The sequence below is a fragment of the Moschus berezovskii genome, chromosome 13 (genome assembly GCF_049115385.1).
Source record: "Moschus berezovskii isolate FMDL1 chromosome 13, NW_MosBer_1.0, whole genome shotgun sequence".
NCBI lineage: Eukaryota > Metazoa > Chordata > Mammalia > Artiodactyla > Moschidae > Moschus > Moschus berezovskii.
In genome coordinates, this window is record NC_142472.1 from 58400282 (window position 1) to 58416560 (window position 16279).

The 16279-nt window shown below is 35.3% G+C and overlaps 1 protein-coding gene across 7 annotated transcripts in view; it reads left to right on the forward strand.

Annotated features, from left to right (window-relative positions):
- Positions 1-15772, forward strand: part of PDS5B (PDS5 cohesin associated factor B) — a 181966-nt gene extending 166194 nt beyond the window's left edge. For 2 of the 7 annotated variants that reach the window (XM_055426275.2, XM_055426276.2), the window contains exons 32-35: positions 6720-7159; positions 7250-7360; positions 10402-10540; positions 11909-15770. In XM_055426275.2, coding sequence (XP_055282250.1) covers positions 6720-7159; positions 7250-7360; positions 10402-10540; positions 11909-11944 — 726 coding nt within the window. In that variant the 3' untranslated portion in view covers positions 11945-15770. Of the gene's footprint in view, positions 1-6719; positions 7160-7249; positions 7365-10401; positions 10541-11908 lie in introns of those variants that run through there. The other 5 variants (XM_055426278.2, XM_055426279.2, XM_055426277.2 and 2 more) reach the window with 5 other exon arrangements.
- Positions 15773-16279: the final 507 nt, after the last annotated feature.

Sequence of the window (16279 nt, forward strand, 5' to 3'; positions counted from 1 at the left end):
TGATCATTTGCAGACAATTTGGCATTTTTAGTGTGGATATAGAATATGGTTATGTATTCCAACACAACCCAATGGCATTAATAATGGAGTACATTTTCACTTTCTAGGTTAGCTCTAAACATTTCTTGAATAACCTGTTAGGTTCCCTGAATTAGTCTCTTTATTAGTGAAGTGTGGATACTCAGCTGGTAAAGTTTCTCAGAATAAATGAATTAGCCCAAGTGAATGGTGGTTGCTGCTGTTTCATTGTTATAAAGATTAATATTTTTGATTACTGATTATCATAATAATAAAAGTTAATGTGTTTTCATCTACTTGATTAATAGAGAGTAAAGTTATTAATAAACACATTGCTTTTTCTAAAATAGTTCTTGTACTTCTTGTCTTCCAGTGGCCCAAACTTACATATCCCACAAAGTTTAAATGATTTTCAGTTTTTTTCAGGTTTCTCCAGTAATTTATTTTGGCAAGTTGTTTCTCTTTCTACTTAAAACTCTAAAATTCTTACTCAATCCTAACTGTAGTATTAATTCTATTATTGGCTGTTTAAAAATTTCACCCAAGCAGAATTAAAAATTGATTGCTTAGCCAGAAAGGAACCTTGTTATCTAGATTTATAGAAGAATCCTTGAGTGGGAAAAGCTATTTATGTCTTCAAATCTGACCTCTCCCTTAGTGCAGAAATTCCTTCTTTATAATTTATGAGAGTTAGTTACCATGTGCTTGAAAATGCCTTAAGAGTAAAGCCTGTAATTTCTCCCATTTGTTGGAGACCTCAGCTAGGTTACCCACACCCACATATACTGCTCTTCTACCCCCCAAAATTAGAAAACATGGTTAATATTTTGTTATCCTATAAATTCCATATCTAGTCTACATTTTGGAGCAATGCAGAATAAAGTCTATGTTTTCATAGAACAGTTCTGAATTTATGAGCTTTTGAGATTGATATGTGTAGTTAATGAGGCTTTTGCAGTCTTCTGTGTAACTTTGCATCCATTTTGAGAAGAACCTTATTAATCTTGTTTCAACTGAAATGTCTTTAGAGAGCTGACATTATGAGACAGAAGTTCAATTTAAAGACCAATAGATAGTGAAAAAGTATCTTTTTTGTATACTACCAGCTTCACATTGAAATTTCACTGCAAAGGGATTATTGTTCATGTACATTTATATTAAAATATGGCCACAGGACTGCAAAAGGTCAGTTTTCATTCCAATGCCAAAGAATGTCCAAACTACCATACAATTGTGCTCATTTCACATGCCAGCAAGGGAATGCTCAAAATCCTTCTAGACTTCAGCAGAGTGTGAACCTAGAACTTCCAGATGTACAAGCTGGATTTAGAAAAGGCAGAGGAACCAGGGATCAAATTGCCAACATCTGTTGGATCATAGAAAAAGCAAGGGAATTCCTAAAAAACATTTAACTTCTGCTTCACTGACTATGTTAAACCCTTTGACTGTGTGGATCACAACAAACTGGAAAATTCTTAAATTGGAATATCAGACCACCTTACCTGTCCTTAGAAACCTGTATGCAGGACAAGAAGCTACAGTTAGATCAGACATGGAATAATGGAATAGTTCAAAATTGGGAAAGGAGTATGACAAGGCTGTATATTGTCACCCTACTTTTTTAAGTTTTATGTGGGGTGCATCATACAAAATCCCAGGCTTGGTGGATCACAAGCTGGAATCAAGATGGCCAGGAGAAATGACAACCTCATATGCAGATGATATACCACCCTAACAGCAGAAAGTGAAGAGGAACTAAAGAGCCTCTTGATGAGGGTGAAAGAGAGTGAAAAACCTGGCTTAAAACTCAACATTCAAAAAACTAAGACCATGGCATCCAGTCTTCATGGCAAATAAATGGGAAAAAAGTGGGAACAGTGGCTTATTTTATTTTCTTGGGCTCCAAACACTTGCTCCTTGGAAGAAAAGCTATGACAAACCTGGACAATGTATTAAAAAGCAGAGACGTCACTTTTCCAACAAAGGTCCGTATAGTCAAAGCTGTGGTTTTTCTAGTAGTCATGTATGGATGTGAAAGTTGGACCATGAAAAAGGCTGAGCACCAAATATTGATGCTTTTGAACTGTGGTGTTGGAGAACCACAACAGTTGGGACTTTTGAGCATCCCTTGGACTGCAAAGAGATCCAGCCAGTCCATCCTAAAGGAAATCAATCCTGAATATTGAAGGACTGATGTTGAAACTGAAACTCCCAATACTTTAGCCACCTGATGCAAAGAACTGACTCATTTGAAAAGACCCTGATGCTGGGAAAAATTGAGAGCAGGAGGAGAAGGGGACAATAGAGGATGAGATGGTTGGATGGCGTCACTAACTCAATGGACATGAATTTAAGCAAATGCCAGGAGATAGTGAAGACAGAGATCGCAAAGAATTGGATACTACTTAGCGACTGAACAATAATAATTTAGTTTTACAATTAACTTTCCCTATTTCCTACTTCTAATGTTGATTTTATACCCCCTCTGTTCTGAAAACAGTACAGTACAAAATGAAAAAGAGTTTAGTGCTTTAGGAAGCTAGATTATTTTATAATACTGTCAGGAAAACAGACATTGAATTTCCTTTTTACCACCAGCCTTTTCCAGAATGTTAAGATTTCAGCCATTTTTTTCAGATCTTTGGACATCAAAATGAATTGTAATATTTATAATTGGAAACTTTAGTTTTATTTTAATATTTTTCTTCCCTTCTCTAAGTAATGACAGTTCAGTTCAGTCACTCAGTCGTGTCCAACTCTTTGTGACCCCATGAATCACAGCATGCCAGGCCTCCCTGTCCATCACCAACTCCCAGAGTTCACTGAAACTCATCTCCTTCGAGTTGGTGATGCCATCCAGCCATCTCATTCCCTGTCGTCCCCGTCTCCTCCCGCCCCCAATCCCTCCCAGCATCAGAGTCTTTTCCAGTGAGTCAACTCGTCGCATGAGGTGACCAAAGTATTGGAGTTTCAGCTTTAGCATCAGTCCTTCCAATGAATGACAGTTAATTTTTAATTTATGCACAAGACTCTAGAAAAATACTAACAAATTAAAACCAAACATTTATATGTCTTTTTTCTTCCCAGAACACAAGGATAATTTAAATGCTAAAAAATCTTTTTATATAGCAAGTCAACATCCTAAATAAAAGATGCTAACAAGATAATCTCAGATCATGCCAAGCAGATATAAATAAAATTTTATTCTTGGCAAATGAGTGAACTCTTTGTAAATTAATGCTAGAAACATACTTCATTATATGCTAAAAGCTTTATCTGTTTAAATCAGTAGTCAGTGATTTGGTCAAAATTATTATTCTTAAAGGCAAAATACTTGAAGCATTTTTATTAAAAATCAGGAACAAAACAAACAACCGATTGTCACCACTGTTATTGTTCTAGAATGTTTGGCCAGTTCTGAAAGACATGCAATAGGAACCAAAAATATGACAATGAAAAAGAAGAGACATTTATTTTTATACTGTTAAAAAAAATAAGGGGAAGCAATAGAAAAACTAAATTTAGCATGGTAGATGTATGTTTGTATATGTATGTATAACTAACTTTACTCTGGTCAATTTACTTTATATCAGATAGACACTTGGGGGAAAAGAGATTACTTTACAGCAATAACCATTACAGTGAAATTAGATAGAGGGATCTAAACATAACCTTAAAAAGAAGGAGGAGGAACCTATGTGGAGAAAACATCAAAACTGAGAAACATAGAAGGGAGAGAGGACATGCCATATTCCTTCATGGGATAAATTAATAAAAAAGACAACAGTTCTAAGTGAAAATATCATTGTAAAATTCGAGTGTGATTTTAAGTCCATGGCGAACAATGTTGTTGTTTAGCTGCCAAGTTGTGTCCAACTCTTTGTGACACCGTGGCCTCCAGGCTCCTCTGTCCGTGGGATTTCCCGGGATTTCCAGTATTCCCAAGAATACTGGAGTGGGTTGCCATTTCCTTCTCCAGGGGATCTTCACAGACTAGATATCAAACCTGTGTCTTCTTGCATTAGCAGGTGTATTTTACCAGTGAGTCACCAAGGAAGCTCAGGGGAAGAGCAAATGGATGCAAAGAAGGAGTAATGATAAAATCAGCCCAACCAAACACAAAAATACTTAGTTATAATTAGTAAAATACTGTGCTTTTGTTGCATAGTATTTTACTAATACCTAGAAACGTTACTATTTTTGAAAAATAATACAAAGTAAAGGAAGCATAATATATCATTGATTTTGAAGTGATTAGATGTATCTTTGACAGTGGGAGTAAGTAAAACAGTTTAGAACCTCAATTCGCATCCTATTCTAAAAGAAGATGTCTTAGTCTGTTCAGGCTACCATAACAATACACTTTAGACTGGAAGGTTTGAACAACACAAATTTTCTCATATTTCTGAAGGTTGGAATGTCCAAGATCAAAGTGTGGGCCAGTCCAGTTGCTGATGGGATCTCTGTTCCTGGTTTGCAGAGGTTACCCTGGGTTCAATCCCTGGGTTGGGAAGACCCCCTGAAGTAGGAAATGGCAACCCACTCCAGTATTCTTGCCTGGAAAATTACATGGACAGGCCAGTGTGGCGGGTTACAGTCCATGGGGTTGCAGTGAGTTGGACATGACTGAAGACACACACACACACCCTCACACACCCTCCCTTCTTACTGTGTTCTTATCTAGTGGTAAGAGGATATGAGTTTGAGCAAACTCCTGGAGATGGTGAAGGACTGGGAATCCCAGCATGCTGCTGTTCACAGGGTCGCAAAGAGTCGGACGTGACTGAGCAGCTGAACAACAACAAGCTGGTGGAGAGAGAGAGAGACAGTGAGATCTCTCTGGTGTCTCTTTTCCTAAGGACACTGATCCCATCGTGAGGGCCCCACCCTCATAACTTTAGAATTACCTCCCAAAGATCCCATCTCCAAAGAATATCAGAATACTTCAGCTTGTGAATTTTGTGAGGACACAATTCAGTTCACAACGAACAGGGAAATGAAATTTAAAATATACACAAAAGTGTAGAATATTGTAGATTAAAACTCGAACTCCAGTAAACAGACAAGGGGTATAATTAGTCAGTTCACAGATAGGAAACACAAATGACTAATTAAACGTGAAGAATTATAAGTAATCAGATAATTTTTGTTTTCACTGATTTTTGAGAATATAAATTGGAACAAACCATTTGGAAATTAATACTACAAACATGTTTTTATACGTTTTACACACATGGTATATACCTATGGAGAAAATTACAAATTCATACATACTATTCTGATTTCTTTGAAGAATTTCTTTAAAGAATCTCCATGTATGAGTCAAGGCTTAAATTCTGTGAATGTAGACTGGGATTTTATATTAAATTTGAAAGTCACTGACTTTTGTATTTTGCTGTTGTATCTGGGAAGAAGTGATATCTTTGATTCAGAGTGTTTTCAGAATTTTTAATAAATGATGAATATGTTTAACTTTTGTATCTTGCAACCCCATTTATGAAATAAAACAGTTCTTTTATGATGGGTGTGCATTATGCATTGCATAGTTGATATTTATGTCTTATTATATGCACTGCGTGGTAAAACTCGGATTACTTAAATTGACTATCAAATGCAGATCCAGTCAGTGTCAGTTCAGTTCAGTTGCTCAGTCATGTCTGACTCTTTGCGACCCCATGAAATCACAGCACGCCAGGCCTCCCTGTCCATCACCAACTCCCGGAGTTCACTCATACCCACCTCCATCGAGTCGGTGATGCCATCTAGCCATCTCATTCTCTGTCATTCCCTTCTCCTGCCCCCAATCCCTCCCAGCATCAAAGTCTTTTCCAATGAGTCAACTCTTCGCATGAGGTGGCCAAAGTATTGGAGTTTCAGCTTTAGCATCAGTCCTTCCAATGAACACCCAGGACTGATCTCCTTTAGGATGGACTGGTTGGATCTTGCAGTCCAAGGGACTCTCAAGAGTCTTATCCAACACCACAGTTTAAAAGCATCAATTCTTCGGTGCTCAGCTTTCTTCACAGTCCAACTCTCACATCCATACGTGACCACTGGAAAAACCATAGCCTTGACTAGATGGACCTTTGTTGGCAAAGTAATGTCTCTGCTTTTTAATATACTATCTAGGTCGGTCATAACTCAGTGTAGTTGTCTATTATTTAAGCATTGAATTTGGCTTTTTTTCTTTTTTTAGTAGACAAGCTGGATTTTTTCCCCCCAAGAAAATACACTGATTTTATTACCGAAACAGTTAGACATTTGTGAAATATTTGAAAGTAAGTTGCCAATTAAAACTTGGTAGAGATAACAGGTACTGATAAGAAACAACTGCAATTCTTCATAATGAGTACTGAACTATGAATCCTTTTAAGCGTTGAATTTAGAATGTTCTTTTTAATGGACTAGTTCTTCATCAAAAATTTATAATCTAATCATCTACTGATCTTGAGAGGTTTCATCTGAGGCTCTCTAGCTTGAGTAAGAATAAAAATTTACCCTCTTACCCCCAGATTATGTTTTATATTAAAAAATTGTTAATAAAAGCAAGTAGGTAGTTATGGTTCTGACATGCTTAAAACCTCTAGACTTTATTTAGGTACATTCTTATGACTGAAGTGGATAACAGATTTTGTTCATTTGTTTATTCTTGAACATACACACACACACACATACTCACTAATCGTGGCTTTTACTCCTAGTCTGAATTGGACAAACCTAGAAGCCGGAAAAAGACACCTGTAACAGATTCGGAAGAGAAATTGGGCATGGATGACCTTTCCAAGTTGGTACAGGAACAGAAACCTAAAGGCAGTCAGCGTGGACGAAAGAGAGGCCATACGGCTTCAGAGTCAGACGAACAGCAGTGGCCTGAGGAAAAGAGGCTCAAAGAAGATACACTCGAAAATGAGGATGAACAGAACAGTCCACCAAAAAAAGGTAAACGAGGCCGACCACCAAAACCTCTTGGTGGGGGTACACCCAAAGAAGAGCCAACGATGAAAACATCCAAAAAAGGAAGCAAAAAAAAATCTGGACCTTCAACAGCAGAAGAGGAGGAGGAAGAAGAAAGACAAAGTGGAAACACAGAGCAGAAGTTAAAAAGTAAACAGCACCGGACTTCAAGGAGAGCACAGCCGAGGTAAGTGTGTGCAACTCTGAACTGCATGCCTTCACTTACTGTACTGTAGATCATAACTTGATGCTGTCTGCATCTGGGTCTTCCCCAAAGCAGAGCAGAGTCTCCTGAAACTAGTGCAGTTGAATCCACTCAGGCCACACCACAGAAAGGACGAGGAAGACCATCAAAAACGCCATCACCATCACAACCCCCCAAAAATGTGTAAGTTGTAAATAATATTAAGTTTCAAACCAGTTTCAAATTATTTTGCAAGAGTTCATAAATTTCTAAGTATAGCAGTACATAGTGAAAGTGTTAGTTGCTCAGTCGTGTCCAACTCTTCGTGACCCCCTGGACTGTAGCCCACCAGGCTCCCTTGTCCATTCTCCAGGGAAGAATTCTCCAGGCAAGAATACTGGAGTGGGTTGCTATTCCCTTCTCCAGGAGATCTTCCTGACCCAAGAATCGAACCAGATCTCCTACACTGCAGGCAGATTCTTTACTGTCTGAGCCACCATATATTTAGCCCATTATACTAGGTGAGATAAAAAGTTTGTAAACTTACCTAGGTGATTGATATCCCAATCATCCTTTGGCAACATTTGTACATTTTTGTAGGTTTTAGACAAATGGTTATAAACAAATACCAAATAGTTTATTATTTCCAGTACACACTTTATGGTACCTAAAGAGACGATGGCGTGTCTTTAAATAATCACAGCATAGATCACATTTTCTTGTTATTCCACACCACAGGTTTTCCATCTTTCCTCAGAAGCTTTAAAAAAAAATAGCTTATACACTTTTGCTTTCATTCTTTGATCAATGAGGAAAAATGAGTACATTGGTGGAAATTATCACATAGTGATCTCAAGCTTTTGATGTCTTGATACTGTTTGTTTTCTAATCAAATTAACACATCTGTATCTACATATAGATAGTTTTGGATGTTCACACAAGTACATGTTTATAGGAGAGTTACAGTAACAAATCTATGTCAAAAGTTACTGAAATGGCAGGGGCCTCAATGTTGTAATTTGTAAATTTGGCGCTTTTTTTCTCATTGAAAGCAAAAACAGTAGCGTGTTGTCTGTTAGAAATTTTGCAGTTTTACTTCAATGGCTTGACTTTTCAGAGTTGCCAGCACACCTTGGTTAACACACACTCAGTTCATAGTTTTTCCTGTTCCTATGTATTCCATAGGAAAAGTTACTGAGTGTCTAGCCAGTCCTTCCCGCCTTTTTCCATTTAATTTTTCCTTCACGTAAAAAGTAAAGGTAAGTACATTTTTGTAGCAGCTTTATAAGTGTGTTTGTATTCAACCATGGAAGAATCACTGTTTGAAAAAAAAAATCCCCAAGATAGCTTAAATTTTGATGATTAATTTTATAACAAAATAACAGGGTAAATATCTTTCATGCTTGTAACTTTAATTTGTTTATATTTGGGCATCATAAAATTAAGGGCTTATGTGATTATCATGTTATCTTATAAAATTACACAAGTCCTCCTCACGGGAATATTCTAAATGAAACAAGTATTTTCTGTTAAAAAGATCAACACAGAAAGAGAGTCTGTGTCCTGTCTTAACAGCCTAACTTCTTCTTACTGAAAAGCCCCTCTTTAGAGGTAGTGTGATCACATATGTTACGATTTGCTTGTTTTCTTGTTCTGATCTTAGTGGAATTGAGCAAGATTGTATTATTTTCCCTGTATTTTCTTCTGTTAATTCTGAAAAACTGAATCAGGTAAGTAAATTTGAGTGATTGGTTTGAGTACAGATTAAACAGTATGTATATTCAATTGCTTATAGAAATGATTAGGAAATTCTAAATTAAAATACCAACAGATATATACGTTTAATTAAATGGTGGTATCTGTTACATATTTTTGGGTGTCTTCTATGTATCAGAGAGTACTAAGTGCTAAGGAATATAGTGCCAGAAAACAGACATCCTTATAGTACTTACCATCTAAAAGGGCATGTAGTTATTAAATAATCACACATAAACGTGGAATAATAAGTTGTGGAATGTACCTTGGAGGACAAAGTTAGGGTGCTGTAAGAGAGTGTAATGAGAGGGCTGGGGAACTGGGGAAGTTTTCTCCTTGGAAAGTTAATTCCTTGAGAACAGTAGGAGTTAGACTTCTAGAGAGCAGGGAGAGGAACATTTCAGGTGGAGGGAACCGTTTTGGAAGGTTCTGAAGTCGGCAAAATCTTGACAAATTGAGAGAGCCGAAGGAAAGCAAAGTTTCTGCAATATTGCAGTTTCAGGGAATTAGGGTGTAGAAAGAGATGAGAACTGACAAGTAGGCAAGGCCAGTCTAAAGGGCTTTATGTACTTATCAAGGAGGTTAATGCAGTTACTCTCATTGCAATAGGGGCCTCTCGCAGGGGTATGACATCAGTTGTTTTACATTTTTAAAAGATTACTTATAGAGAGGCAAAAGATGAGAATGGTTTAGAAATATGTACCATGTAACAGTGAAGATGGAGAGAAGTGAATGGATTTTGAGATTTCTTTACAAGTAGAGTCTTTTGAGTTAGATAAAGAATTGCACACTATTAAGGAAGACTCTTAAGTTTTCTGGTTTGAGCGACTCAGTAGACATAGATGCCTTTTACAGGTTTGGGAAAGATAAAAGGAAGAGTAGACTTTGGGTTATATTTTAAAATCCTTTGTGGTGTTGGTTTCAGTCACCCTGATTTTTGTTATTTGGTAGATCTTTTTATATGTAACAATCTAGGGTTAAGTACTGGTTTAGGGTTTAGAATGTAAGAAAAATATTTCTTGGCTTACATGGTAATTGAGGGTAAAAATGACAATAAAGGAAAGTCTATGAAGTATTTAAAGCATTTCCTCTTTTGAAGTAAAGTAGAAAGTGAAAGTTGCTCATTTGTGTCGGACTCTTCACGACCCCATGGACTGTATAGTCCATGGAATTCTCCAGGCCAGAATACTGGAGTGGTAGCTGATTCCTTCTCCAGGGGATCTTCCCAACCCAAGGATTGAACCCAGGTTTCCTGCATTCAGGCAGATTGTTTACCGTCTGAGCCACCAGGGAAGTTCAAAAATTCTGGAGTGGGTAGCCTGTCCCTTTTCCAGGGTATCTTCCCAACCCAGGAATCAAACCTCTGAGTCTCCTGCCTTGCAGGCAGATTCTTAACCAGCTGAGTGGTATACCAGAGAAACCCTCTTATGAAGTAAACTACCACTTAAAGATCACAGTGTTCATTTCATTTTACCTGTGTTTGACTCTAGCCGTGTAGGACGCTCTAAACAAGCAGCTACTAAAGAAAATGACTCAAGTGAAGAAATAGATGTGTTTCAGGGTAGCTCTCCTGTCAATGATGAAAATCCACAGGAAGAAACAGAAGAAGAGGAGGTTTCTACAGTAAATGTATGTACTTTAAAGTGCCATGTGATAGTATGGAATGTATTAAATAGAATTAGAGTTGATAAGTGGTCAGATTATTTTAGCACTTGCTGTTACTTAATAATTCTGAATATTTATATATATATATATTTTCATTTGTTTGTAGTTCATCAGCTTAGATTGTGGAGAAAATATCATTTGTGAAAACCTGAAACCAAGTGAGAGTAATAGATGTAGCCTAGTGAAAGAAAGTGTAAATGTCCAATGTACAACTGAATACAGAGAAGAGCAAGTGATAGTCTCAGGACGACACCGCATGCATTTAAGTTTTCCCAGTATCTGTTATATATACTCTTGGTATATTTTGTATAAGTTTTTTGTTTGAGTTTCTCAGTAGCAGCTGGAAGTTAGTCATTCATGTAGAATCAAGTCATGTCTTCAAATACAATTAGCATTTGGAATTCATAAAAATTGGCAATAGACCTTTCTTTTACAAAAGTAGGAATGTGATGCCTCCTAATATACTTTTTGAAATAATGAATGACTTTGCCTGTCACATCTCTGATTTTTCTCTCTGAAAGAAATATAATTGATGCATCTAAGTAAGAGCTGTGTATTGCTAATATTCATGCTGAATCTGTGGATAAGCTCAGCTAGTTTCAGTTTTTTTGTTTGAGAAACGTGTGTCCTGTGATCAAGCCCCAGAGTTGACCCCTGCCTCTCTGTCTTATTTAATATACTCAGCACCTCTGTCTGCATCAGGATTCATTTATCTGAATTAGTTGAAGACCAGAGGAAAAAAATATGTTGAATTATGGTCTCAAACTAGTTGGGCTTGTAAAGGGTTTTTATGGGGGGAAGGTATAAAAATAAGACTGAAGAGTACATAGTAACTGATGGCTTCATTAAAGGAAAACTAAACTATAAGTTAATTACATTAAAATCCTTTTCTGTTTTGTGTTCCTTTTGTTAATACTAAACTTATTTTATCTGAAATTTTATGCTTTCATTAGTACTTGCCACACTTTTTATATGTTTTTGATAGTTGTTATGATCCAAACTCAATAGGTAATTTCTGAGAAAGGTAGCTATAAGCCTAAACTCATAAATATCAGATGTTTTCCTTTACTACAGACACATAAATAACAAGGTGATATTTGTCATTGTTTTTTGCTGTTGACATTGACTTCTGTTCTTTTCTCTTTAAAATTATTAAACAGAAAGTAAAATATTTTCTCTTGCTAATCCTGGGAGAGGCTATTTATGAGCATTCATGTTTGTGATGCTAAGGCAGAAAGTTAATGTAGGAGAAAGATTTTAAGGAAGGACTATCAAGAACATGTTAAGAATAATAAAACAATGGTAATTACACCTGTTGATGTTTCTTTCAAGGTGCGGCGGCGAGGTTCTAAAAGAGAAAGGCGATGAACAGATGCTGTTAATAACTTTCTGTGTGAGAGCTTTGAAAAAAATGGTTGTCAAGCTTCAGGCTGAATAAAAGCCTTTGATGCACAAAGTGGGACTGCTGAAGAGTGGACAGTTGGACCTTACTCTGATGACCTCATGTGTCTGTGGTCACACGCTTTAGCCATGCGCATGGTGACAACATTGACTATGGAGTCTTGTGAAAGAGTCTAATGTGCGATGGCTATGTAGACATAAACTAAAGAAGAAACTTGTAAATATATTTTTTCTTTTTTTTTTTTTTTAATGTTTCTGACTTCTGAAGTGCTTGTATAGCTTTTATCTGCGGCTTTAAACTGACAGTGCCCAACTGTTTATTGGATCTATTGATTTGAAAAGAGTTTGTTAGGATAGATCTTAAGCAGTAATCTGTCAGTGTTTGTATTTGTATTCTCTGCAATTTTACTGTGAAAAATTTTTTTCAACGAATGGTGTCATTTTCTTGATGTCACTGTTTGTTGGAGAGTTGAAATGCTCTCTTTCCCGTATGTCTCTTAGTTGGTGTTTACCCAGGCATCCTTAATCTGCAGAGGTGCTAAGTGGTCTGCCATCACACCTGAATGATGCCTCTGATGGGAGGACGCCACACAAATGGTGAAACAGTCCTGAAGTTGTTTGATTATTTTACACCTCAGTATTGGTCCCAGAATTTTCTGGCCTGTTATGGCAATGAAAATTTTAAAAAGAGAGAGATTTAAAATATTTTAATTTTAAAGAGTGTGTTATTAAAATAATGTACTGAATTCTTTATCCCGTTTTATCATCCCTTTTCAGTTTTTATTAATCTACTGTATCAATAAAATTCTGTAATTTGAATTAGTTTCTGATAGTCTAGAATGTTATTGTGTATAGATACTTCCTCTTGAACATTATGTTCAGAAAATGCAAATTATTACACTATAATATAAAATCTGATATATACACATTAGAAATGTTTCAGTTCTCCATAACAGTGTAAAGTTAATCAGAAAGAAAAAAATTTTATTGATGCAGTGTGTCTTTATAAAGCTGTTCTTGAAAGCAAGTGTTTTGTATTTTATAGTGAGTTGCATGTTTATGAAAAAAAGTGTTGAAAATGGGATGTGCTCTTTTCTGTAAATTCATATTTAGCCATAGTATATGATAGATTGCCCCATAACATAGTTTTTCATCAAGAGTTTATTATTGTACTTTATTTTGGAGCCAAAAATTGTTTTTTGCGGGGAGGGGAAGGGTGGGAGTGATATATCCAACTATATGAGCTACTGTAGGTACCACAGTCTTATGAACTTTGAATGAAATTCCACTTGTCCAGATTGAGAGAAGTGGACATTTATTTGGGTTTAGAGCATATCTTTCTTCTTTTCTTTGTTGTAATCTACAAAATGTAGAAACAAAGGCAGTATCCTTTATACAGTTTTAGGAACTGTATTTTCAACCAAAATATGATAGGGTATGACTTAATGCTTACCTAAATTCATTTTAGTATTTCAGGTGCTGTTATTTCATTTTTTCATGGTTACCATCAGAAAAGAAAATCGTATTCTAACTTATTTATCACAGTGAATACTGGAGCATTTTCATTTAAATATACCGTTATGTTTAAGGTATATTTCCAAGATTGGTTATAATAGATGGGGGCTATAATAAAGAAACTACTATTTTGGAAAATGACGTTTACGATTTTCCAGTGTATACTCACAATTGACGTGATTATTTTTCTTTTAAAAATTTCTTCACGTTTATGGAAGGGCCTTTTATTTTTTAAAAGAAGTTTTGAATTGTGTCTTAATCTCTCAGTATTTAACTATTCTTCATTTACAACAGTACTGACACCAGTGATAATGGAAGGCTGCTATATATCAAGGCAGCTGATGTTGGACCAATATACAGCTGGTTTTTAAACGTGTCATTAGCTCAGTTCTCCCAAACACGCTATTTCTATTTCAGCAGTACAAAGGCATGTTTTTAAATCTATAAAATAAAGAATAAGGGATAGCTTTGTATTTTTGTCTTTGACTAAATTGCACCAGAAATGTTTATGGAAGTATATCTTTAAGACCATTTTATAAAACATAATGAAAAAATAATTGTGGAGGATTTTTATTTGCATGATCATAGTTAACCAAATTTTGTTGCACATTTAATTCTGTACATTAGTTCACACAAAATGCTCATTGTAGATTTTGTTCAATGCCAATGAGTCTGTGATTTTATAACTTGTCTGTTCACTTTTTGGGAGGATTACAATGTAAATTTTCCATTTTTCTGTAGAAAAATAGGTGCAATAATGATCAAAGTTTTGATGTCCTGAGTCATCTTAGGGGATTATCTTATTATTATGTTTAAACTTAACATTTCATGTACTAACATTTGGAGAGCCACATACTATAACTGAAGTAAAATTAAGTATGTGTAAAACATTAATTGCTAACAGTGGTTAGCAAACTCTTGAGTGATAATGTTCATTTTGAAAATATGTACTGTATAAAATTAAGAAATATTTAACTCATTGTAACAAGTTCCACTATGAAAATCTTACGATTCTTCAGTGAGGTTATCTTGCTGCACTCTGTAGCAAATCCATTTAATCTACATTATAATAAAATTTCTTGCTGCAGTGCAACAGGAAGCTTTTTCAGTGATCTCCACTGTATATGTAAATTAGAAATGTGGCTGTAAAACTTGTTCCAGGCATTAAAGGTTAAATTACTTTCTGTATTTTCTTACAACTTGTTAAGTTTGATTTTTAAGATTTCCTTTTGCCCACTTAAAGAATGTCAGGAATTTAAGAATTTGTTTAATTTAGGCATATGTCCCCTACCATATAGTATTATGTCACCATAATGAACAATTGGTATTTAGGTAGATAACCAATTTTCAGACACATTTTTGGATTTTCTGTGAAGTTGAATAAACATGAAAGCTAATATATAATTGTATTATTTTATTTATGTGAATCTGTATATATTTAAATGTTTACTAAGTGGAGGAGGTCATATTTTAATGATTTTTACTTTTGGAGCCTTTGGTTCATGAAGAGAAAAGTATTTCCTAGAAACATTTTTCAAACTTTTAGTTTGAACTTCTCACCCAAAATATTGGTCGACAGAGATTTACTAATTATTTAAATGATTGCATAACTGAAAAAAAGAAATGTATCAACTTCAAAAGTAAGCACTAAGAAATGTAGTGGCAGTTTTGTTAATGTGTTCAGCAAATATTTATTGAATTCCTACTATGTGCTAGGCTGGTTACAGAGGACAAGTGTGATCAGGATGTAAGTCTCTGCCCTTGGGGAGCTCATGTCCTTCACAAAGAGGTGGGGCAATAAGGAGAACAACAAGCAGTATTTAATATTGTATCATATGGTGGAAAGCGTGGAGATTAGAAAAGGACAAATTGGCTAGAAATGATTGGAGGAGAAGCTGTTTTATACACTTGGAAGCTATGTTATTCAGTAAAATTTAGGATCGTTACATTTTTATGATGAAGTTGACACTTTTATAATTATAAAATGTCACTTGTTGTCTGTATGAATACATCATGCTGGCTTTGATAATCAATACAGCCATACCAGTTTTGTTGTAACTATTCTTTGCATGACAGAACTTCTTTCCTGTTGTTTTCAACCTGTTTGTGTCCTTATGTTTAAAAGTGTGTATTATGCAAACATTTTATCCTTTGGTCTTGTTTTTTTATCCAGTCTTAGAATCTTTGTTTTTTAATTAGAGTGTTTAGGCTATTTATTTTTGGTTTAATCACTGATAGGCTAGCTTTTTTTGGTATTTTCTTTTTTTTGCCATTTTTTTCTTCATTCCTTTATGTTCTGTTTTTCCTACCTTCTTTTTTCTCAGTAAAGTACTTCTTGCTATATTATCTCTTTTACTAGCTTTTTAGTTATACCTGATTGTGTTATTATTTCATTGGTTAACCTGCAGATTACAATATCTGTATTTTACTTATAGTCTACCCTGTATTAATGTTTTTACAATCTTATGAACAATGCAAGAAGTTGAAAACTGTTCAACTTCATTTGCTGTGCCTCTACTCTTTGTTCTATATATTTTTATATATTTTTTGGTTTTAAATGTCATAATATCACTGCTTTCAATAATCAGTGTTCTTTCTTGTTTACCCACAATTTTTTTTTTCTTTTTGCCTTTTTTTAAAAGTTTTGGATAGTTCTGTGCTTCCGTCTTACTTCATTTTCCTTTGGCCTGAAGAACTTTTAGTATTGCTTATGGGTGCAGGTCTGGGGCAGTTAATTCATTCAGCTTTTTTTTTGCTTGTTTGAAAGGTCTTAATCACACCTTCATT